The sequence below is a fragment of the Calypte anna genome, chromosome 1 (genome assembly GCF_003957555.1).
Source record: "Calypte anna isolate BGI_N300 chromosome 1, bCalAnn1_v1.p, whole genome shotgun sequence".
Classification (NCBI taxonomy): Eukaryota; Metazoa; Chordata; class Aves; order Apodiformes; family Trochilidae; genus Calypte; species Calypte anna.
This window is the reverse complement of record NC_044244.1, coordinates 48,614,995-48,640,636: the sequence shown is the minus strand read 5'-3', so window position 1 is coordinate 48,640,636 and position 25,642 is coordinate 48,614,995. Positions and strand designations below refer to the sequence as shown.

Here is a 25,642-nt window from a genome sequence, read left to right as displayed (position 1 = left end):
GTTTAAAGCAAATGTGTGCCTCTGGCACTTGCCAGCATCCTAACATGTCTTAGGAGGAGAAGCAAAGAGTTATGGCTGCAGACTTCACAAAATTACTGAGGGTTCCCCATTCATGCATCCCACTTGGCTCTTTACATGTAGGAACTGCAGCACTGAAGAAAAAATCTCACATGGAAGATGGAGCATCTGAAGGCTACATAGTACAGGAGGTTTTGGCCCTGTTACTTGTGCACCTTATTTATTAGCTCTGTATTCTGTTCCCACCTAAACCACTCCTCCAGTGTGTGGCAAGTCTGGCAGGACACAGGAAGAGAGTGAGGTGGACCAATCCACTAGCTTTCACACATGTACTACAGCAAAAGTCCAAAAGACAATTTGAGAGGTCTGATGAGTAAGACCATGGGTTTGTCTGCTAGGTCCCTGGGGGTATTCATAGGCTGGCTCTAAATGAGCTTAGAGATGAAGTCAAAGTTGTGGAGGATGAAGGTATCAGAGCTGACATGATGCCTGGGACTTGTCATCTCTGTAAAATTTGTGATGGGGAGAGGGAACAGATAAACTTAAATGTGTAGATCCTTTTTTTTCCCAAAACCAAAATTTAATACTCAAAGGAGGCACCTCACATGCCAGTAACAACAATTCATATGGTACTGTTTCCTCCTTTAGGATCCCAACATTCACACAATTGATCCAAGACACTGATGGGCTCCATCAGTGCATAATCCACATAATGCAACAGCTGCAGGATGGGACTAAAGAACAAGACTGTAATAAACATGAAGAATAAATAAAATGGTTTCATTGAGGTTTTGTTGAGTCTCGGACTGAGAGGGTGAAGGGGGCATCATGTCACAGCCTTCAGCTGTCTAATAGAGGGTACAGAGAAGATGGGGTCAGGCTTTCCTCATAGGGGAACAGTGACAGGACAGGAGGCAAGAGACAGGAGGTGAAGCATTAGAAATTCCATTTAGACACAAGTGAAAACACTTTCACTGTGAGGATGGTCAGACACTGAAACAGGCTGCCCAAAGAGGCTATGGTTCTCCTTCCATAGCTCAGCTGGACACAGTCCTCTGTGACTGGTCTAACAGGACCAGCTCTGAGCAGGGGCTGGCCCAGATGACCTTCAGAGGTCCCTTCCAACTGAATTACTCTGTGATTCTTTGAATACTACCTGGTATGCACCATGAAACCCATCCTGAGGAACATTACATTTTACTTATTTTTCAAAAAAAATATCTATATACAAAGCTCAGTGCTGGAAACACAAGCTTATGCTACAGCAATAATGTTATTATACACGATCAGCAGCCAGCACCATGTGCAATCACATTATATATATATGGCATTACATGTAGGTTAAGGCTAAGTTCCTGAAATAATGGGAAGAAGCAAGAAGCTGCAGACTTATTTACAGTAAGTAGTTGTCACTCCACAGTCACCACAACCAGACTTGTTGAGAGGGACACAGGACACAGCAGTAGTAGAAATGCATCAGATTGCTAGGAGAGAAGTTTTCTGTACCATCTTTGATGATGATTCCTTCATCTCAGTAGAGTTTGGTGTCCTGGAGAAGCTGGCTCCCCCAGGACTGCTCCCAGTACCCCACATGGGAGTCATTTCAATGAAGCTGGGGTTTTCTATTTAGAACTTAATCAAGGTCTCTAGATTTCTTCTGCAGTCTAATGTTGGAGACAGTGCATTCAGAAGACAATCTATCCCATTAATCTTAGATGCCTCTTACAATAACATTCATTTGACTGAATTCAAATTATGGGAATATGTAATGGGATGAATTATGACCGAGAAGTGCCTGCCCCTTCCCCTTGGCCAGCACGAAGTTGAGAGGTGAGCATTGCCATGATGGATCTTTAAAAGTGGTGGGGATTAGCCTTAGCCCAAAGGGTGGCTGAAAGTGGTACACGGCCCACACTGAGGATACTTTCTCCTTGAGCAGCCAGGACAGAGGGCAGGAAGATCTGTGCTTTAGCTAAACTGCTGCTCCCTGGGGGTCCTAAGGCTCAATGCAAGGAAGGAAACTGAACATCTTTCTCAGGAATTTCTTGGGCTTTGGTGTTCCCCCAAAATGGATTATGTTCTTCCTCAAAGTAGGCAGGCAGGTCCAGAGAGGAGAAAGATGGCTCCTTCAAGGTCACCAGTGGTTAAGGGGGCAGAGGTGATAAGAGAAAGACATTACTGCTCTCCTGCTCCAGCCTCCAACAGCCGCCAGCTCATACTCAAATGATGGGGACCACAGACATGCTTTTCAGACCTCTGCTCCTGAGATGAGTTCACCTGATGACCAGGTACTTATATTCTTGTATCAGCAGCTGTCTCAGAGTCTCTTTCTGAACTTGCTTTAACACTTCTTTCCAGTCCATCCATTTTCTTGCCACCAGGTATTCTTTTGGGGCAAGCAGGGAGATACCGAAACCAAGAGACAGCACAGTGTTTGGTGCCTATTCCAAATGGGAGATCATAGACCTTGGAAATGAGCTGAGAGTTACCCTCCTCTCCCTTGTGGCTATTCTTCCATGCCAGGAGCCCCCGCTCCTCCTCTGTTCCTGCAACAGCAAAAATGAGATTTTTGTGTTCAAAACAGCGTGTATTCTGAGCAGAGGACTCTCTTGTGTGTCTCACACACACTTCTCATATCCCAGTAGACCCAGCACAACATAGAGATCCTTTGCACTTAAACCCTTCTTGCTCCAAAGCTCTTTACAAAAATTCACTTGTGAGCTTCTAGACAATACCCATATTCCTCCTATTCTTAAGTCATCCCTCCTTGGGCTCAACCAAAATCAGAGGCTTTTGCTGTCTGCAAGGACCAGGTGCAGGTGCTATATCCTCTTGTTGGTTGTCAGCCTTCTGCTTTCCACTGCTGTAGTACCACTTCAGGCTCAGTTTTAGGAGCTCCCATAGGGAGACGTGCTGTTGGCTCCATCTTATAGTTACCTTTCTCTCTCCTTTCAACCAACAACATGGCTCTAGGTTGGTATTTTCCCAAAAAGACATTTTTCCCAATTAAACCTTTTCTTCACACTGGGTTGCTCCTGAAAAATGAGCTAGTTTTTCATAAGATGCTGCTTTCCAACCAGAAATCATTTCAGTCATGTCTTCTGGTCCTCACCCCTCTCTGGGAGGAATTTGCTCACATGGTGTTTCGTGGTTTCTAGCACCACTCCTACCCATAGAGCAGTAGTCAGGAAAACACAAAATTCTAGAAAACAAACCCTAGGGCAGGCACAAACTAGTAGCTTAGCTCATTTCAACAAATCCTACCTGGAATGGTGTTATCAAGGATAAAGCCCAGGAGTCCTCCCACAAACATGCCAGTGGTAAGAAGCACCTGGATCACCTGGTCCAGCTGGATGATTCCTAGCAGAAAAAAACCCAAGCTTTGAGTAGTGGAGCAGAGAGATGCACGTTTGACCACCAACACATCCCGTGTGCAAAGAGGCTGCAGGCTGCATACTTGCTTAGCCAAGACTTACAAATCCCAAAGCAGAGCTCAAGATTTGGCAACACGAGGGAGATGCATCTCTTTGCCAGTTTCAGACCTACAGTTATGTTCTGCATAATTATTCACTGACCTGGTGGGCAGGAGATGACTCAAAGGTACATTCAGAGCCTATTAACCATGCAGACCACAGCACTACTCCAGAAGACACCTACTACTCCAAATGTGTTCTGCACCTCTACAACAAAACCCTACAAAAGCACAAGCTTCTGCTCCCGGGGAAATATAGGTATATTTAGAATGTGATTTCACCGTAAGTTAATCAAGTGTGATGTTTCTCTGTGAGGGCTAAGTGATGTGAGCAAAATAGCCCAGTGACATAGAGCATCTGATAGACCATCTATAGAGTGTGTGATTTTTGGCCCTATGCCTCCCAGCATGCCATATATACCTTAAGTGAGGGCAACGCTTCAGCCTTTGTGACAAACACATTAGTCACACAAGACACTATGAAGGCATAATTTTTGGAGTATTGGAAATTTCCATAAGGTGAACTTGATGGAATTTAGTAGAACTTTGTGCTCTTGCATTTTGGAAGCACAAAGTTTTATTGTGCAGGGGTAGATGCAGGGAGACCAGTGGATGTGGTCTAGCTTGACCTTAGCAAGGCTTCTGACACGGGCTCTCATAACATCCTCTTGAAGCTCAGGAAATGTGGGATAGAAGAGTGGACAGTGAGATGGATTAATAACTGGCTACACAATAGAGCCCAAAGAATGGTGATCAATGGTGCAGAGTCCATCTGTAAATCTGTGACTAGTGGATTCCCCAGGGAGCAGTGCTGGGTCCAGTCCTGTTCAACATCTTTATCAGTGACCTTGGTGATGGGACAGAGTGTTTTCTCAGCAAGAGTGCTGATGACACAAAGCTGGGAGGACTGGCTGGCTCCCCAGAAGGCTGTGCTGACATTAAGAGGGACATAGGCTGGAGAGTTGGGCAGGGAGAAATTTAATGGATTACACCAAAGACAAGTATAGAGTCTTGCATCTGGGAAAGAACAACCCCAGGTACCAGTACAGGTTGGGGACTGAGCTATTGGACAGCAGTACAGGGGAAAGGGACCTGGGGGTGCTGGTGGATGGAAGGATGACCATGAGCCAGCAATGTGCCCTTGTGGCAAAGAGGGCCAATGGCATCCTGGGGTGCATTAGAAGGGGGGTGGTTAGTAGGTTGAGAGAAGTTCTCACTCTGCCCTTGTGAGGCTGCAGCTGGAATATTGTGTCAGTTCTGGGCCCCTCAGTTCCAGAAGGATTGGGAACTGCTTGAAAGAGTCCAGCACAGAGTGACCAAGATGATGAAGGGAGTGGAACATCTCCCTTACGAGGAAAGACTGAGGGAGCTGAGTCCCTTCAGCTTGGAGAAGAGGAGATTGAGGGGTGACCTCATCAATGTTTATAAAGGACGAGTGCCAGGAGGACAGAGTCAGGCTCTTCTCAGTTATGCCCAAAGACAGGACAAGGGGCAGTGGGTACAAGCTTGCACATAGGAGGTTCCACAAAAATATAAGGAAAAACTTTGTCACTGTGAAGGTGACAGAGCACTGGGAGAGGCTGACCACAGGGGTTATGGAGTCTCCTTCTCTAAAGACATTCAAAACTCACCTGAATGAATTCATATGTGACTTGCTGTAGGGACCCTGCTCTAGCAGGGGGTTGGACTAGATGATTTTTTTAGGTCCCTTCCAACATCTAACTTTCTGTGATTCTGTATGAGCATGTAGGAAAGCCTCATTCTTTGCAATATTGATTGACATTCAGCCCTGGAGTATTCTCCTATCCTGTCCTAGGGAATGTGTCCCAGGGAAGCATTCTGCAATCCTTAGCCTGACAGGAATATGGGCAAGGTGCAGTCACTGATAAAGCTCAGAGATCTCCACCCTAGAACAAAGCATCAGAGCAAAGGGCAAGAAGCCCTCATAGAAATAAGCAGGCAACAGGCAAAGCATACGTTTCAGGGTTTTATCAGGAAAAGCAGCATTTTAAAAGATTTCCCTGAATCAGCCTTTGCTTCAGTTTTATGCTACAGAAAATGCTTCTGATGTATTTTCTTACCTGTTTCCAGCAGTGCACTGTTTTTGCTTGCCCAGTTGGGAATTGTGAGGCCAGCGAATACAGAAAACCCAAAGATAAAGATGTTTCTGGAGGAGTTCATATCTGTGTACTGCACAGAGACATTGTATACATTACATTTGGAATTACCCAAATCTGTGGATTACTGTTGTGTTCATGAGACACGCTTGGATGTAAACACAGCCTGAAGGAGTGAACCCAGGCAGCAGCCCTGTTGCTGCTGGGGTGTTAATGATCCTGATGCCCCCAGTGCCAGCAAGCCCTGCCTTGACAAGGTGCCTTTCTGTGATTTTTCCTCTCTGGGTATATGCCCTCATCTTCCCTGGAGGAGCTGCCAATGCATGTTTGCATTTGCTGCAGCATAGTTACGTCTGCCTCAGCCTGGTAAGAACCTGGCTTGAAACCTAAGTCCTGCCTCCTTGGATGAAACAGAACTTGCACAGCTGTTACCTGCAAATTGGAGATCCCCACTGCTGTGATAACTCCAAACATGACAAGGAACATGCCTCCAATCACCGGGGTGGGTATGCTGGCAAGCGTCGCCCCAACTTTCCCGAAGATGCCACTCAGGAGCATGGCACAAGCACCAGCAATGATCACCATTCGGCTCCCGACCTGGGGCAAGAGGGAGAGGAGGCAGTCACAGACAGGCAGCAGAGGGGTGAGGGATAGCAGGCTCCAGCACCAGCCTGCTGGGCTGGGTTGGCACCTCTAACCAAAGCACCCAGTGGCACATTTGTGTCAGGGGTTCAGATGCAGGCACCCTTGAGTTGGGATGCGTGCGCTGCACAGGAAGCATCTGTAGTTGTACACTAGTAAATATTTATCATGAAAGGCACTCTGAAAGCCATCATGGATCTACACCTATTTACTTGGTGTTACACCCTTTCCTACTGTTGTCAGAACTTTGACAGTTTGCTGTTAAAAAAAAAAATATTATTAAGATCATAGTAATCCCACACAGAGCTTTCCTCTTGCTGCAGCCTAGAAATGCCTTGGCATATGTAGAGGCTGAGGCTGCAGTTTCCTAGCCAATTCACTAGACAATCCTTCCACCAGAGTTGGGATCACCATCTAAAAATGGCCTTAATGAAGTATCCTACACCAAACCCTCCATTCCCTCGAGATCAAGATTTAGGACACCAGAGGTGGTTGGCTGCTCTAACCCCAAGCCCTGGAATGTATCTTCTCCATGGTCAACTAAGGTCTAGTAAGAAGAGAGAAGTCCCTTGGTCTGTCCCTGTCTTTCATCATCCACTTAGCTTCAATAAAGTTATTTATTTAATTTTTGCTTGTTTGTTTTCCCTTTGAACATCCAGGGTGGGCTTTTCTTGGTTGGCCACTAAAACCAATATGGAATGAAGCACCAAGCTATGCCTTCCATGCAGATCTGTTAGAGCATGTGACTGGGAATGAAAAGGAGCATCTGTCACACAAAAGAATGAAAGAGGCATTTACAGAATATGGAAACTAAAAATAAAAGTGGCAATATTTATTAGGCTTTTAATTCAAGATACATCTTGCTGCACCAAAACTTGGACAGCTTAAGGAATCATGCTAAGATTTACAATGTTCCTGTCTTAGGCAGGGAAACTGTAATCCTCTGCAAACATTTTATAATTCAATTAATTATTTTAATCCTTCCCTTTAAACATCTGAAGAATGTCATATTTACAGAAGGGGCTTTTTGTGAATACTTTCAACAACAACAAAAAAAAACATTCCTAGCAACTAGTAGTGTGTCTTTTCAAGTACTTATTAATATTTCTTAAATATATCCATTTAAAATATTTTAAATATTACTTGATTGTGAAAGATAAATCAAAACAGTTTGGTGGGGCGTTTAAAAATAAAATAATGTGTTACAGTCAGGTGTGCATTTTATATTCCTTGGTTTAAAACCCTGGGACATCGTTACCATCAAAACTGTAATTTAATAAAAAGCTAACAGATCGATTTGTTCCATGATTAGAATGAAGCTTCAGATTCTTAATTTGCCCAAAGGTCAAATTACCCAGTACATGGAGTCTGCCTTAAAGGCAAATTACCTAATCCACTGATACCACAACTGTTTGCATATGCTGCTGAAGCCTCTAGTTTAGAGTTTGTTTCAGTTATGTCAGGAAAACAAGAAAATCAGCTCAGTTTCCTAAAGTCACAGAAGCTGATAGCTTCCTCCATGTATATGGTGATTCTGAAGTCTTTACCTCTCCTTAAAATCATCTTTTTTAAAATTTTGAAATGAGAGTTCAGTAATGGCATGGTTGATCAAGCAGCTTATACATAGGCACCTGGTGCCATTTAAGATCTTGCATCTTGGCAGTTTCCAGAAGCTTCTCCTTCGATGTATTCGATGTATCTATTGTGGATATCCAAGATATCCCAAGATGTTTCAGGTGGTGCTGGACACCTCTTTTTAAGCAGAGGAAACATGTCCCTTGCATTCCCATTTGCTATGGAAAAACGTTTCCCACATAAAAACTAAAATTAAATCTGCCTTGTGCTGCTCTCAGCATCCCTGTCCAGCCCAGCCAGAGTCATTACACTGATTAAAGGTTGACTGAGGTGAGACTGTATTTTCTGCTCTCTTAAGTGTGCACAAGGTGAGCAGAGCTGGGATCTGCGGGAGACACCTCTCCTGAATCAGCAAGGATGGCATGTCCACCTGAAGGACTTGGCGAACACGGGGGAGAACATCCTATAATCTGATAATTGTGATTCTGAGCACTCCTGCATTATGCTACATCCCATCCAATGTATGCAGCAAACTACATGTCAGGAAAGAACAGGCTCAGGGGTATGGTCACTCTGCACAGCTGACATAGGGACGAGGTACATGGGGTGAAAGGCTAAACTGGATTCCACACAAACACCCAGCCAGCCCTTGTTGCTGGAAGCAGCCCCCCTTGGTCAAACACTAATGCTTCAGTCTGTGAAAAATGGTTATTGTGAATGAGGCTTATGAAACCCAGTGAAATAAGCAATACCATAGAGTGGGAGCTGTTAGATTCTGTATTTATTCACTGACTCACAGCTCTTCTGACATGACATTGATTATTTGACAATGATTTAAAAATGTTTTCTAGTTGGCTGCTGTACGTATCCCTCCTCTGGCTGCAAAGCTCAGTGAAAATCTGTAATCTGATCGTCACGCTTATGTCTGGAAATTTTTTTCCCTTATAAGAGCAATGGGACACTCAAGGGATTCACAAAACTTTATAGAGAGGTAAAACCATAAAACTTTGCCATCACATTTTATGATCCCACAGAAATAGTCTACCTTTTGCAGGACTGACAACCTTGGGTTATAAAAATGGGGAACTTGAAGCCCTTTTATATATTTTCTTTATTTTTCCTTTCTCCTTTCTTTTTTCCTTTCCTCTCTCCTTTTCCTTCCTTTCCTCTGCTCCTCTCCCCTCAGACAGAGGCAGTCTTTAACAGAGCCAGTCCTTAGGTAGTTTCCAGGTTACCTCAGATATAAGACACTCTCTTTAGCCTCACCTAAGCCAGGTGCCATGAGTCACAGCCCTGTGCCCTTGTCCCATAAGCAGAGAACACAAGGGACTGACCACCTCTGGTTTAGGTGATCCATGGTGCTCTTGAGGTGGTCACCAATGTGCCAGGGCACGTTCCTCCGGTGTCCCTTGCAGGAGGTGGGCTAAGGTCACACCTCAGCTCCAGCACAAACCCACGTGCCCCACCCCAGGGAAACTTCCAGGAAGGTCAGGGCACCCCGGCCACCCCACTGCAGCAGAACTCACCTTGGTGATGCCCAAGGCCCCGACATTCTCACTGTAGGATGTAGTGCCATTCCCTGTCCCCCAGGCCCCAGCCAGGAGGCAACCGATGCCTTCCACCCCGATGCCACGGCTGATGGCCTCCTTGGGTGGTGGCGGGGCTCCGGACAGGCGGGCGCAGGCGTAGTAATCTCCTACGGATTCCAGCATGGAGGAAATCACCCCGGCTAAGATGCCAAAAATCCCAGCCAGGCTGACAGTTGGCACTCCCCACTGACCTGTAAGTGAAAGAGCTTTGTTCTGGTCAGCGGGGCACATCCACTCAGAAATTTGTTGCCAGGGGGAAAACCAGCAAGGGTGCTGGTGGGGGTTTGCCATATTTTTGGCATTTCATTTCCCCCTGCTAGCCATAAGTGGGGGTGCAAGGAGCAGCAGGGTGGGGTGTGGAAGGAGAGGGTGGTGGTACCTGGGTAAGGCAGCCGAAACCAAGGAGCCTGGGACAAAACATCCCCACGGGTGTCTGTCCGGGCCGGGTGTCCATAGCTGTTAGGGTCTGCAGGAAGGACGTCGGTCACTGTCAGCACGTAGCAGAGCAGCCAGCTCAGAGATAGCCCCAGCAACACCTGCCCATCACATGCAGCAGAAGGGACCAGTTAGGGCATGGCCGCATCTCTAGCACAGTTCTGGCAGACAAGGGGTTTCCCTCCCTCACCCTTTCCCCTGCATGTGGGATAGAGACAGAAGGAAGGACAGGGATCCTGGTGGCACTTCCTTCCTTCCTTCCTTCCTTCCTTCCTGCCTTCCTTCCTTCCTGCCTTCCTGCCTTCCTGCCTTCCTGCCTTCCTGCCTTCATTCCTCCCTTCCTGACTTCCTGACTTCCTTACATCCTTCCTGCCTTCCTTCCTCCCATCCTTGCTTCCTGTTTTCCTTCCTTCCTTCCTGCCTTCTTCCCTCCCTCCCTCTCTCTCTCCCTCCCTTCCCTCTCTCTTTCTCCCTCTCCTACTCTGTCCCTTCCATGTGGACCTTCTCCCTCTCCCTCCCCTCACCACACAGGTCAGTCTGGGAAGCAGTAGCTGAGCTGGACATGAATGGAAAGATCCCAGGCAGCCCATGGTGGGTGAGTCCAGTCCCTCTGCCATGGCCACTGGGTCTCCGGAATCCCCAACATACCGGGAAAATCTGGAAGATGTAGACTGGGGAGAAGTGGCACTTCTTGCCTCTCTGGTAAGATGGCAGTGGCACAGGGACATCTTTCAGGTACTGAGAGAACAGGACTATGAAAGAAACAGTCCTAGGAGGAAAGAAAAACAGCCCATGAGACGAAGTGGTTGCTGAGCTGCTCTCCTGCCCTCATATTAACTGAAGACCCACTTCACAAGGACCTAGGACTCCAGAGGACTCAACAAACCAGGCTCTTAGCACCAGAGGGAGGTTCCCCACTGCAGCAAGGCCATGGTGGAACAAGCTTTCCATTACATTCTACTGACAGCTCTGTTGCATTTGCAAATACTTTTTAACCTCTTGTTTCAAAACCCGTCCCCCCAGACAGTGCATCACTGAGTATGACACAGTTACCAGAGCTCAAAAATTAGTAATAGAAAACCTGAGAAACATGCAAGGTCCAAGACAGCTATGTAGAAAACTGTCCCCAAACCTGTATAATTCAGATATGTGGGAACTACAGGATTTATTGGTTTCCTGATTTCAGGGTTACTTATGATGCTCTTCAAGTGGTGAAGAGCTCTTGTGTGGCAGAGGAAAGAAAGAAGATTTGATTTGGTTGAGGAAGTTTGAGTTTTGGAAGGAAAAAAAAGACACTTTGGGCCTGTGAGGCTGCATATGGAACCCCCAGAGCTCTCCCAGCCAGCCAGGAAGGGGAGAGCACAACCATCCAGTCTGCAAGGGTGAGCCAGTCTGGAGGGGTCCTCCAAGGCTGGGGTATTCACGTGTGCCCCAGCAGCTCCTGTTCTGATGGGAGCTGTGGTTTGTGGTGGGAGGGCAGGGACTGGGCACCACACCTTGACTGTTGAGATGGTGGAAGAGCTTGGACATTTTCCTCCTATGTTAACCAGGCCTATTAAGGGCTCCTCATTTGTTGTTTTTTTTTAGAACAAATCCAAACTCTATACATGGAGTGAATTGATCCAGATAGGATTTGGTGAGAAATTGCACTGGCTGCATGGACAGTGCGGGGAAAACTGGTGGTCTCCATGCATGAACTGGTGATGAGCTGCAGGTGGAATATTCATGGGCAGGCAGAATACCAGCAGTGCACAAGAAACACTGACCCCACCTCTCTGAAAAGACATACCAGGACATACAGCCAAAGGTTATCTATCACTCATAATACAAAGCACTGAATGACTGGAGTTAAAAAGTCTGAGGAGGACTTGTTTCCATTTGTGGCTTCTAAAGCTGCAGAGCCCAGACAGACAGCATCAGTGAAAATTTTGTGCCTTTGCATTAACAAAGGTGCTCAGCAGCCTTATGAATCACTGCAGAGCCCTTCTTTATCTCACATAGGTGTCACTGCTTATTATTCAGGTTGCCTGACACATTCCATTAACAAATGCTAATATCACCTGCTTATAATTCTGCTGAACTTGACTCTTCAGGATTAGAATTTCCATGGAAAATGTCAGCCTCAGGCCAAATATTTCTGGAAAGATATATTCCAAACCTATTTCAAAGAGTGATATTCAGGAAATAGACATAGGATAGCCTGTGCTGAGGGGTTATTTTGCTCTGAGCAGTAGCAGGGTCTGCTTATCACCTGGAGCAGAAGTCTGAGATTTAGTATAATATCCCAAGAAAGGGACTGAAGTTAGGAGCCAGTGACTGGTGAAATGAGGCATAAAACAAGAGATATTTCAGACAAGGATATACATTTTGGAGGGAAAATTCAGACTGACTAATCAAAGGAGACAGGGCAACACATCAGAGCTGGAGAGCAAGACAAAGCAGTGTGACAAGTGGTGGAAGAAATAATTGTAAAACAAAAGCTAAGGGGCAGGTAGGGCTTGGGGTGATGTGGGATGCTGGTGAAAAAGACCACGTAGGTGAGGAGCTGGAGGTGGAGAAGAGAGGTGACTTTTGGGGCCTGAGAGTACAGTTGCAGGGAAGAGAAAAGAATCAGAGATAAGAGGACTGCAGCATGTCCCCACAACAACACATTGCCTTCCTGGGGCTGCAGTCAAGCCTGGCCCCCGAGTTTCCAAAGCCATCTCTGAAAACACTCCCACCCTGGAGGGGGCCCGCAGCCACCTAGTCCTATTGCATATTACCCCAAGCTGAAGTTTGCACTGGGGATCTGAAGGTACCAATTCCAAACTGTACATTTCTTCTTTCTGAATTAATTTCTGAAATACCAGGGAAATCTTGCTACCAAGCACACTCGTACATTCATGTCCAAGGGCATGCACACCCATATCCCTGAAACAGCACCCAGTGCTGCAAAGCCACACGCACAGACATTTCCAGACCCCCCCGGGCCCTCTGTGGAGAAAACAATTCCTCCTTGTCATGTGAAAACAATACATAAAGCATCAGCTATTTTAACTCCAGGAATACCTTACTCTAAGTGCTTATCTTTGTCATTTCAGGAACGTTTGTGGGTTGTTTTTTGGTTTTTTTTTTCACATAAATTATGGGGTGTAAGACAGCATGCACAGACAAATGTGATGGAGTATCTCTCCAGGAACCACACACAAGGAATACTTTTTTCTCTACTGATCTATGAACTTTGGATTGTCACCAAAAAAATTTCACAGATTTTTAAACTAATTTCTTGGGGATTTGCTTTGCTGCTGAGGGCTCTAACCTCTGGGGTGGAAGGGTGGGGGCTGGAACCAATACCATGCTGCTCTCTTGCACCAGCCTGCCCTGTGTTAGCCATCAACAAATAAACCTCAAACCCCAGAGGACCCTGCCAGAGCCTTAATTTCGAATTAGAGGTGGGTGGCTTGTGTATTCTCAGCTTTTCCAAGGGGAAGTGAGACTTACATGAATGCTATGCCCCAGTGCTGTCCAGCCTCATCCCCAGCAGAGTCAAAGAGAGGTAAGGCAACCAAGGTGATGGTGGGGGCAATTGTCAGGGGGCCAATGAATCTCATCAGAAATCCTATCAGGCCAGAAAATCCAACGAAGATTTGAAAGCAGGAAGCTACAATGATAGCTCCTTGCACCTGGAAAAAGGGAGAGAGAGAGAGGTTGAAAGGAGCTCCAGCTGTTAAGCCTTTTCTTTATAAGTCAGTGAAAAGCTGGTGTCAAGGCCAGGCACAGCTTCCAGTCATGAACTGAAATGGAGGCTTCCCTGTTCCAGCAGAGCCTGGCTGAGCATTTTGTGTGGGGAAGACCACCAAAGTACCAGCACACCGACTTCCCCCTTGGCTGATGGGTTTAGTCCTTGTCAGGATTTACTTTTTTCCAGGTCCCCTCTCCTCCCTCTTCTTGTGGGTCACCCAAGCATGCAACACCTTCCCTGCTCCCCTGAAATGCAAGAGGAAAAGCTTTTGCCCTAAAACTGAGAGCAGGGACATGGTTCCCACCCATCTCCCTTCTCAGAAGGGCTTGAGGCATATCAGCACACAAGTAAATCAGGTGGGCTCATTACAGCCCGTTTCTTCCTGAGTATCAGTTTCCTTCTGAGGACACATTTTCACCCTGAACTTCCCTGTGTTTCACAATCACTGCCAAGGAACCAGTGATAACATCCTGAAACAACATTTGCTGCTGGCAGGGGACTTAGAGGTGAGGCTGCTCTCTGCCTTTGCAGATTTGGTGACCTCTGTAGTGCTCAGCAACTTCCCTCCCCTGGTTCCAAAGGGGAGAGAAACACTGAGGCTAGGGTGAAGCACCCAGCCTGAAAGGAGAAGGTAGCAGTGCCCTCCTGACAGATTTATGGGTGGCAGTAGGGAGGGGGCAGCCTGTGCTGCACAGAAAATCCTTCACGAGCTCAGAACACCTTCAGAGTGCTTTTCAAAGCATCCCAATGTATGGATGGACAGAGGCATATTTAGCCACCTACTCTGACAAGGCAATAGATATAGGTCAAGGAACTGAAATCCTTGACCTTTCCTTTTCTCTTTTGACTACCTAAGAGTGCACTTCGCTTCTCCTTACTGTTTACAGTAAGCTCTGCCCTTGCCCTTTTTACAAATTTTTTTGTGCATAGCCCGTCTTTTCCTTGGAAACATCTTCCCTCCCTTCTTTGTTCAATGCTAACCTCCCCTTCATGGAGAAAGGATCCAAGTGGAGCAGAGGAGACTTTTCAGGGATCATAAATTAGCTGAGGTCTGCAGGTCCCCTGTTCACCAGCAGCAAAGTACCTGCTGCCCTAATGGGCAGGTCCAAAGGAGGGCAACCAAGCTGGTGAAGGGACTCGAACACAGATCCTATGAGGAGAGGCTGAGGGAGCTGGGGCTGTTCAGCCTGGAGAAGAGGAGGCTCAGGGGAGACCTCATTGCTCTCTACAACTACCTGAAAGGAAGATGGAGCCAGGCAGGGGTTGGTCTCTTTTCCCAGGCAACTCTCAGTAAGACAAGAGGGCATGGTCTTAAATTGTTCCGGGGGAAGTTCAGATTGGATATTAGAAAGAATTTTTTCACGGAAAGGGTGATCAGACATTGGAACGGGCTGCCTGGGGAGGTGGTGGACTCTTCATCCCTGGAGACATTTAAAAAGCGACTCGATATGGCACTCGGTGCCATAGTCTAGTGACTGTGGCGGTAGTTGATCAAGGGTTGGACTCGATGATCTCTGAGGTCCCTTCCAACCCAGCCTATTCTATGATTCTATGATTCTATGAATGGGGTCTAGGTGCTTAGGAAGATGCAACAGGGTGAGGGCCAAGGTCCATTGGAGATGGAATGTTCTCTAGCACTGATGACCCTGCCATGTTTGGTTCTTTTCTGAGAGGAAACAGCCCTGACAGGGAGGAGGAACAGTTGTCACTGAAAATGTAATATACCTCTCGCATCCGTGTCTGCCAGACTTCAATGAACTCTGGTGAAGAGGCATTCACCAGGGTGGCATTCTGTGTCCAGGCAGGGCACTTCCACGTGGGTAGAGACAGCATGGCCAGGGTTGGGGTCAGGAATGCAAAAGTGCCTCCTTGAATAATAGGCAACCTGGAAGGAGAGCAGAGGGAAAAGATTATGACAAATAATGCTAGAAACTCAGCTCCATAGGGGTGAGTGAAAGGAAAGGGAAATAAATTTTAAAATCAGTCTGTGCATGGCCTCTGGAAGTATCTTTTGAAATATTCTGGTACCCATTGCACTCAAGAGCAACATACCTGAAGAGAAGAGCTCAAGTTCAGACACTGCCAATGGAGAGGCTCATTGGTGCTGGAGTCAAACTCTGCTACCCCACATTAAGGAAAAACTGTTCCTCCTAAGGCATGACAGGACCAGAGCTGCACAGAGGAAAACAACAACCAAAGGAAAAAGCTGGAGAAAGGGAGAAGGCCAAGGAAGGAAGATGGCAAGACTCTGAAGAAAAGTTTAGCATCAACCTATGCCCAAATCTTTCCAATATCTTGTTGCTTCTTCTGTCCCCTTCAGGTGCCTCAGTTTTCTTTACAACCTGCTCATGTACACAGGGACATAGAATCATAGAATTTTCATTATTGGGAGAGACCTTTAAGAACATCATCATTAATCAACACCCCTTCCATGAGCAGGACATGCACTGGCTACTCCTCATGTCACAACCATCCTCCAACTGAGGGCAGTGGAAAATGTGACTTGGCTTCCAATACAGTGTTTTAAAGCTAATGACTTTGTCCTGTTTCCATCAACACTGGAAAGGAGATCTGTATGGATGGGTCTGAGCTGGATGAGACCTTGGCTCTCCTGCCCTGCTCTTTGTCTCCTGGCTTAGAGTAAATCTCTGGAAGCCCCTCAAGCTCGGAAGGACCTTGCATGTCCAGAGGCACTCAGCACTGGCTTTGTACAGAACTGGTGCTCCTGTGAGCTACATCAGCCTCTTCTCCTTCCACAAATGGAGAAATGGAGATGAAGACCTAAAAGGCCTGACTGGCTCTTCAAAGGCTCACAGGCAATGGGGGTTCAATCCCCACAGCAGTGCAAATTGTTTAGGCCTTTCCTCTAGTGCCCTTGAAAAATCCAAAGCTGATGGAGGGTGCAGGCTGGCACAGCAGCTCTCAGCCCTGTGAAATGATAGAAACTCCTGAGGTGCTTTGGCTTCCTCCATTTAAGAAGTGCTCTTGGGAGCATCCCCCAAAGCAACCTCTCCTTGCACCAGGAGTTGTCATGCTCAGAAAAGCAGTGAGGCAGCAAACTATGTGCAAGCTATGTGAGAGTTCCCTGAACCAGAGGCACCTCCCCTGTTCTCTGGAAAGTGCTGGGCAACAAGAGATGGCAAAGCTGTAACAGAACCATGCCTCCATCACCTTAAGCAAATATTTATACCACTGCAATTACTCATGCCATACACAATCAGAGCACTGTCAAAGCTTTTCCAGTAAGTTAGATTTGAATATCAGTCATCCACAGAGTCACTTCTTTACAGAATTCAGCCAAATACGTTGCAGCCTTCAGAGGATTTTGCTAGGCAGGGCAAAAAAGCAAACAAAAAGAAACAGAGAAGGCCCAGTACCACCACTGTTGAATTAACAATATAGCTCCCACTGCCTTGGCTTTCAAGCTATTTCACAGCCAGCACTGCCATGGGTGAGCTGAGAGCAAACTGGGGTGCAGAGGGTGATGCACAGGGGGCATGGCCTCTTTCCAGCAAGAGGGAAAGCTGCAGATTTAGAGAAGGAAATATTATTCTGAGCATTATTACACAGTGTCCAATCATCTGCTAAGGGGAGCTCCCCATAATAGCAAGTGGTTTGCGTCCCCCTTCAAGACCCCCTTGGACAGTGTCTGTAGTGACCATCTGGGTCCCATCACTGCTTTTTCATGCTGTGTAACACAACTGAGCTGCAAGTTGCAGTGGGTCAGGCTCTTTTTCTTGGCTACTGCTTCTGAAGGGATGCTTCTGAACCTCGCTTGATCTTGGTGGGAACCCCCCCCATCTCTATGAGCAGTTCCCATCCATTCATTCATGTGCCAGAATTGCCTTTGAACCAAAATGGATTCTCCCTGTCTGATATTCCCCATTTCTCTTCCAGACTAGTTGTAGGTTGCAGTCATATCCCTGCAGCCACTTTGCCAGGTTAACTTGGCCAGTCCCTGTAAAATGAACCATTTCCCTTCCCTCTGCCACATTTACGTTTTTTCTTCATCTCTCTTCTCCTCTGAATTAGCCTTTTTAAAATACAGACACAGGGAACTGTGCAGAGCACTTAGCTGGGGGGCTTCTCAGAGCCTCAGAGAGTGGCACAGATGTTTTCCAAGAAAAAGCATCCCCTCCAACTGGTATTATCATTATCCTGGCTGTGTTGTTGGTGATTTACAGTTATCAGCTATTACAGGATTTCAGAAAGCAGTAAAAGGATTTTAAAAATCTCCTTCCAGCTGTCTCCTCAGGATTGGTTTGCCTCCAGAAGCATCAGAGGCTGAGTCCCAACTTTTTATCAGGAATATCCTTACCATTATAGCTGAGGCCAGCAGCAAGGCAATTGTACTCTCAGCACAGCAAAAATCACTCAAGGTTATCCTATGGGAACAACTCCTACCACTTGATTTAGTTTGTTGTTCCTCATTTAGCTATTCCACCATGGCAGAGGCTCCCTGCTATTCTTTCACCTTTGGTTAACAGTAATCAGGGCACAAAACAGTTCCCAGGTATTCACTGAGGCATTTGGGAGATACCTGGGCAGACAACCCCTGAAATGCATCAGCAACCACAGCCTCAGTCATGCACCCCAGCCTGAATTTAACCAAACTGAGAAGAACTAGGTTGTGCTGTTTTCATGACCTAGGTGTCTCCTCTCCTCTACTAATCTTATAAGAATCTTGGAGAAGGATAGCACCCTCCAGGGAGAGGTTTGCCTACAGGCACTTAAGACAGACAGAGACAGAAGAGTTGCACTGGGGAAAGAAACAGGAGAAGTAAAAATATTTTGTGTATTTGGCAGCTGACCAGTGATTTGGTGGTAGTAGAGTTTTAACCAGGTCCCTCATATCTGGAAGCCAAAGAACGTGTGATTTGTGCCTCTGAAGCAAGAAACATGGGTTACCACCATATTGGAGGAAAACCTAGCCTGTGTAAAGAGAAAGGCAGCAGAGAGTTATGATAAGCAGGATAAAAGAAATCTTGTAAGGCCAGCAAAGATGCAGCGTCTTTCTGGCAAGGGGCAGTGATTGCAGTCCTGTCTCTTACTAAGTACTTCATTTTCTGAGTAGTGCATGACAACTCGATGTCCTTATCACTGTCTCTTCAAAAGCTCAGCAGCAAAGAGGATTTACTTTGCTTACTTTCAGTTTGTGCCATGGAATCCCTGAGCATGGGAAGTGGCACCACTTAACAGGATGTGGTCCTGAGCTCTTCCCTGAGTTCCTAGAAGGTGGAGATGGTCTTCAATTTCTCCCTGACCTAGAGTTTCTTATGGGATCTGTGTTCCCATGATCCAGGGCCCAGACCAGAGGTCCTGCCCCATCTGGAGGATCCCTGGGGTAGGGAGCAAGCAGATACTATTTATTGCATCTTTCAATATTTTACTATTTCACAGGACAGATTCCTTCTAAGCCCAACCAAAGATTCATCAAGTATCAGGAGACACAAAAGTCAGAACAGCAAGGTAGCCCTGCAAAGCTATCACATACACTGATTTCAGGATGCTTTGGCATCTGCCCTGATTGCCCAAGGGACCCTCAACTGATAGATAAACTCTACAGCAGACCGGTGGCCAAGCACATAGTAATTGCATCTACAAACTTCTTGAGTGTCCCATTTCTGGCATTTGGCCTACCTGACTCCAAAGAGGACTTGCAGCAGGGTGCAAATCCCTGAGACAAAGAAGATGGTGCTGATCAGGTGGCTCTGGGTGAGGAGGTCGTGCTGGAGGCAAAGCTCTCTGGAGAGGATCAGTGGGATGGCTACCAAACCTCCCATGGCTGTCAGGAAATGCTAGGAGCCACAGAGAAAGACTGGGTGAAGAAGGACACAGAACTGGCCGTATGTAATTCCATGTTTTTGAGGGAAATCTAATCACAGATTTGTGTTCAGGTGATACTACTATTACCCATTCTCTTTTTTTGACAACTTTAATGCTCTGCTCCAAAGCACCTACAAGAACTGGAATGGATTCCACAAACTTCTCCAACTTCCCACGCTCAAAGGCTTCTTGTAGGGCTCTGGACTCCCCCTGTTGCTGTCAGATGCAACCAGTTTATCCTCAGCACCTGCAGACAAAGCTGATGGGACTACTCTTCCAGGAAGATGGGAATATCCCAAGACAGGGGGGCATATCCATCAGGCAAAGTGAGTGAAAATGTTTTAGTCCATCTCATTTGCACCACAAGGGGTAGTATAAAAAGCTGGCAAATTAGAGCCACCCATTCTTTGCTATCAGTATCTTTTTTCATATAGTGCAATTATGGATAACCATAAAAAAGGAATAAATCAGGCAGTGCATTTTTCTTAAGGGTCACAGACATATTTCTACATTGCCCTTCAGTTTATTACTAAATGTGAAAATAATTTTTCAAACTTATTTTTTATCCAAATATTAACTTTAATTGTGGTGATCAAAGGGCAAGGCAAGGTTGTTTCATTTCGTATAACTTCCCAGTTCTTGGCTCAGAGCACAGGACTGCAGTGGTGGAATTGGAAGCACTTGGAAAATCACTATGCTCACTAGAGGCATGTTTTATTAAAATTATTATGCAGATGTGTTCAGAAAGCCTTGCTAACACACTCTATATCTGAGATGGTAATTTGAGGAAACAAAGTACAAGAAGCCCACCAAGCTCCAAGCACAGTCCATCATTAGTTTACAGTCTCTCTTCCCTGAGGCTCCATACCCAGTACAGCATCGGTGGCATTGGGTCATCTAACACACTTGGGCATGGACACCAGCCAAAGCAGGATGGGCCCTTCTGCTGAATTTTTATTGTCATGGGAAGGCAGAAGTTAAGAAGCACATTTGGCTAACTTCAGCCAAAATATCCAGCCTCTTCTTATCAGCTATTTGACTATGTCCCCAGGACTCTGCATTTCCATTTGCATTTCAAGAGGCAGAGCGAAGCTGTGGTCCATGCTCAGGGGGTGGTGGAAGGACTAGAGCTCACTGAGATCCAGCCCCACAGCTCCAGTCATGCCCAGTGACATGTCCAGTGCACTCCCAAATTCAGATTTCACCCCACCATTAACCAGCTGAAGGACCATCAAACTTCCACCCACACCCAGCCTCCACCTGCTCCCCTGTCACACCTGAATTCCCAGCAGGACGCACAGGTACCAGGGGGGCACTTCTGTGACAGTGTAGGCAAGCTTGCTGCTCCCATGGCCCTTGTTCCCACCTTCCTCTGAGCCCATGGCAGCATGGTCTGGCATGGAGTAATGGCTCCCATCTTCATCCTGGCAAACAGGAGAGATTCATTAAGCCACAGCCTGGCCCCACAGGCACTCAGCAGGTGCCTCTTTTGCTACATCTTGCAGCATCACCTTGTGTATGGACCTTTCATCAAGGGTGGGATAAAAAGGAAGAGCAAGAAGGGAAATTAAAATGGAGGTAAAAACACCTATGGAAAATCTTTATAATCGCATGTCTGTTTAGATCAGAGCATGCATCAGAGGGTGTCTCAGCCTTAAAGGGACAACTGGACAAAGGGAACTAGTGTCATTCATGTCTAGTTAAGGATGGAGGAACTGCAACCAGAAGCAGGAAAGAGTGTGCAGTAGGTTAATCAGTGAAAGCTGCACTGTCCTCTGATCCCTGTCCCTCCTGGCTGTCCCACCCAAAAGGTACTTTTGACAAAATATGCTAGAACATTCTGGCCTCCACTAATTACAAAGTAGAAGCAGCTTTGACATTTCAGTTTCTTAAGCCTTCTGTTTCCAGTGCCCTTATGCTCACCCTTACAAATGCTCTGCCTCAATAAACACACCTGTCCTCTCACTTACTAGAAAGCCTCACTCCTGTGGAGGAAAAGGGTGAAATAGAGGGGACACCAGCAGGTGGGGTCCAGTTCAAAGGAGTGGACTCAAAGCAAGGCTTCTGGGGTGCTGCCCCCCCCAGCTCAGCCACCTGTCCTGGGAAATGGCACCTGAAGAGATGCCTCAGGGCAGGGACCAGGAAGCAGCCTGGGCACCTGGGCTCCCAGGGAGGTGGTAGGGTCTGAAATAGCTCCCCAGAAAGGCTCAGATTCCCTCCCAGGCAGCCCAAAGCCCCAGGGAACTGTGCACCTTGCAGAGTTTATTTACACAAAGATGAGTTTTGCCAAGGAAAGCAAAATATTGCTTATTGCATTGCTTCAGTTTCCACAGCTTTTAAGATAAGTAAATGCTCCTGGTTGTCCGTGCCTCCTTCCAACCCACTCTGGACCTCTAAGCACACACATGCACACACGTACAGACACCCCATGTGCAAGCACACACACAGATATGTATGTCCCCCACATACATGCATCTTAAAGGGGGAGACTGCCTGAGAAGCCACAAAGTTTTGAGCCAAATGCAAAAATTAATTAAAATCCCAAAGTATTTGTTTCACTGATCCTTCTCCAGCCAGTAAATCCTTGTCATGTCATCAGTGGAGGGCTTCTCTGGGCTGGGATGCCCTGCTTTGTAAGGGAGGAACCTGCTGTCAGGAGAAGCTCAGCCAGCTTGTCAGCACCAAAATTTGGATTTTTGTCCTTTTTTTTTAACCTCCAAGTCCTGCTACAACTTGAAGACACTGAAATGCTCAGCAAAATGAGATAGCTGCACCAATGGAGTCAAACAGCTAATGCTGTGGTCAGAGAACAAGGATGTAAAATTAATTCTGCATTCAGCTGTAAAATTTGTAGGTGTGGCAGATTAATACTGAAGGACTGTCTCATTTGCCTGGAACTTCCAGATTTCCATATTCATGACTAAGTATCCAAAGTCCCAATTCAGATCACGCTGTTAAATACCTTTTAAACACAGTGTATTTATCCAGCCTAGGCAGGATGGGAGCATTACTGTTACTTCAGATAGGTGAAGGCAGGGTTAATTCAAACTGATCTCAGGCATGAAGTTCAAGAGCAAAAGACATTCCTGAATAAATCCCTGTGGAGACATTTTCATTTCAGAGCAAGAGAGCCTGAGCCATGGATTAACAAGCACACACCAAGGTACTTAGGACTGCCCATGCACAGAGTTATTTGGGGACAGGGCCTCCTGAATAACACCATGGGTAGATGAATCCTAAGATAGGCAGACAGCAGTAAGCTCCTTGCCTTGCATTGCAACTTTTCCCATGTTAACCAGGAGGCAGATGCCAGCTGGGCAGAGCCTGTGCCAGTAACAGCCCCTCATGACCATCACATGAATGCCTGACCCTCCCCAGGAGCTGGAGGCAGGAAAGCAGGGCCCAGCAGGAGAAGGATACAGCGGAGATAATGGGACAAAACAGAACGAGAGGCAATGGGTTCAAGTTGAGACACAGGAGGTCCTTTCTGAACACCAAGAAACACTTTTTCACTGTGAGGGCAACAAAGGACTGCACAAGCCATCCAGTGTGATTGTGGGATCTCCATCCTTAGAGGTATTTAAAAATTCCTGACCTTGGATACTGGGTTTAGGCAACCCTGTTTGAGCAAGTGGGTTGGGTAAGGTGACCTCCAGAGGTCCCTTCCAGCCTCAGCCAGGCTGTGATGCTGAGATGCTGGCAGGAGGACAAAGCAGGAGCAGCCCAGAGCGGGTATGAGGAACCACTGCTTGTGGTTCTCATCCCAAGCTTCTCTTACAAACCCAGGGAACCAGGACAGTCTCTGTATACCTCAGGGTCCAGGAATAACATCACAGCCCTCAACAGCATCTTAAATAGCCACACCAAGAAGGCAGTCAGAAACTGAGCTGCTTGAACCACAGGCAAAAGACCTCTGTCTCCTGCCTTCTTTGGGGTGATTCAAACCACAAACCTGAACTGCATTTGGCAGAACAGGTGGAAATGGAGACCATTAACAATAACTAAAAAAAGCTTCTGCATTACCTTGAGGCTCTGTGAAGCTGGCACAGCACCCTCACTGCTCACAACCAGCCCACCTCAGTTACCTGAGAAATGGGGAACCTGGACAACAGGAGGTTAAATGCCTCCTTCAAGGATTTCTGTACTGTGGGCCAAAGATGGTGTCAGGACCACATTCTCACACCTGCTCTCAGAACATAAGCAGCTCTTTTAGTTTCTGATGCAGGTGACCCCTGCCACAAGACAGGAAGGGGGGATGCCCCAAGCCCCTGTCCTATGGCTGCCAGAGCCCACAACATCTCCAGCAGACTGTACATCCCTGAACTAACACACCATTTACAGCTTTTGCCACCCTGCTGTAACTCTACAGAGTGCTCTCCCATGCTGACTCTCACATGTCTTTTCCCCCTGTCCCTCTGCCAGTTTACCCCACTTGAAACAGATCCAGAAGACAAAGAAGCACACTTTTCACCAGGCTAAATATTTGGTGTAAAATGCTTTTCCCAGAGACACAGTCATGAGCTCACTTGCTTTTCAGTGCAGATACACTTGTCCTGCCATTCATCTACTCTATCATTTTAGAAATAATGGAGATAAAGGAATTGAAAAGGGTGCCAGGAAGCAGAAAGTATGCTGACTCTGCAGCAGCAGGCTGTAGTGAAGAAATCATTCCTCAGATTCCTGTCCATAAAGGAGCTGAGACAGACATTTACCACACAGCAGCATCCTCAGAGCCAGTCTGAGCCCCCTGTCTTTCCCTTTCTCCTCCTTTCACAGGTCTTGCACCCATTTCTGCAAACATTACCCTTCAGAGAAAGCAGACTCACCATGAAGCTGGGGTTATCCAGCCCGTTGGGTTCTTTCTCTGAGGAGGGGGTCATGCCTTCCACTTTCCTTCACCGATTGCCTTGAAAAAAGAAAGACAGGTAAGAAGAGGAAAGCCTCACAAACTGCTACTTCTCCCAGTCAACACAGCCCCAAAAAAGCAGGGTGAGCAGATGCAGAAGCTGGACTTCAGGAGTCAGCCAGCACTCAGCCCCAGCTATTCATGTGAGCCGTATCACACAAGCATTTCCTTTTGCTTGGCTTATATAAGTGACTCCTTTTCTCCAGATGATTAGAGGACCGGCATTCAAACCAAACTGGAAAGCAGCCCTTCCCTGGATTGAGTGAATCAGTAACTGGTGGCAGAAAAAAACTTCTTCCACAGGTAAGGATGCAAGGGGCTATCACTATCAGGAAGGCAAGACATTGCCCTTATTTCCTGGCACAGCATAGGAACTTGGTGAGTCATTATCAATTCAGCATCAAGTTGCACCTTCCCTGTGGGTTGGGCCTGTTTGGAGACCTTTGTGCTGATCTTAGGAAAGTTTGATTTCTATATAGGCTTGCTTTTTCTACATGCAGACTGCTGTGCATTTTGGCTTAAGTGCAAACATCATCATCCTGTATAATAATCCTGTTACAACATGAAAAGAATGAGCATTTTACTGGGAATTTGTTTAAGGCAGCAACCAATAATCAGGTCATTAGAACATGACACCAGGGAGGTATGAAAGGCATAAGACTGAAAAAAACCTACTTCAGGCCATCTGATTATCTCCATTCAGACAGGGATCCTAGCTGAATGGTTATCACCAGGTGCCTGAAGCAGTCACCCTTCTTTTCATAAGCAGCCATGTTAATGCTCCATCAAGCCACTTTAGCCACCTGCCCCAGCCCTCCTCAGATTAAGTATTTATTTAATTCAATGGCTTCCTGAGGCAGTGAACTTCACAAAACAGCTGCAGAGAGCTCCAGTACGGAGGGGCATGCTACCACCCACACACAGTGAATGCTTCTATTTCTCCTGTAGAGCTTTGGTATTCTCAGACCATCTCTTCAGGACTGAAATGCAGGGTTCGATAACCATGCCCTATACACCATCAATGAAGCTAGGAGCTGCCAGACAGCCAAATCTTTTAGCATCAGAATTACCAGATGTTCATGGCTTTGCCAGATCTCCTCTCTGAATGGCCATTATATAGGGATCTCCCTGTATTTTACTGCAGGGGTGTATTTCCAGCCCCAGTGAACTTCGCACAGAGACACCTTTTTCTGCAAGCTCTAATTGAGAACTCTGCCTCTGGGTCAAACTGCCCTGGACACTATTGCCCTTGACTTTACCAATCCCCAGTGCAGAGGGAGCAGCACAACCCCTCACCCTCGTGGTACTGACTTACTCATCTCTTGCTATCCAGTGCACTGC

General features: G+C 46.7%; 1 protein-coding gene across 1 annotated transcript; it reads right to left on the bottom strand.

The window, feature by feature from the left end:
- Positions 1-1,631: 1,631 nt before the first annotated feature.
- Positions 1,632-24,275, bottom strand: LOC103531098 (solute carrier family 23 member 1). The gene is made up of 12 exons (XM_030460176.1): positions 24,222-24,275; positions 20,673-20,819; positions 19,210-19,367; positions 15,295-15,454; positions 13,329-13,510; positions 10,497-10,617; positions 9,793-9,949; positions 9,351-9,604; positions 6,040-6,204; positions 5,572-5,680; positions 3,283-3,378; positions 1,632-2,564 (listed from the first exon to the last, which is right to left on the bottom strand). Exons 1-12 carry the CDS (start codon positions 24,273-24,275, stop codon positions 2,311-2,313), a joined length of 1,857 nt encoding a protein of 618 aa, XP_030316036.1. The 3' UTR covers positions 1,632-2,310.
- Between the last annotated feature and the right edge of the window lie 1,367 nt (positions 24,276-25,642).

Coding starts and splice junctions, on each gene's coding strand:
- LOC103531098 (XM_030460176.1), bottom strand. CDS start 24,275: ATGACCCCCTCCTCAGAGAAAGAACCCAACGGGCTGGATAACCCCAGC. Junction 15,455..19,209: donor CAAGTCCTCTTTGGAGTCAG/GTAGGCCAAATG, acceptor CTCTCCTTCCAG/GTTGCCTATTATTCAAGGAG. Junction 13,511..15,294: donor GGCAGACACGGATGCGAGAG/GTATATTACATT, acceptor CCCTTTTTCCAG/GTGCAAGGAGCTATCATTGT.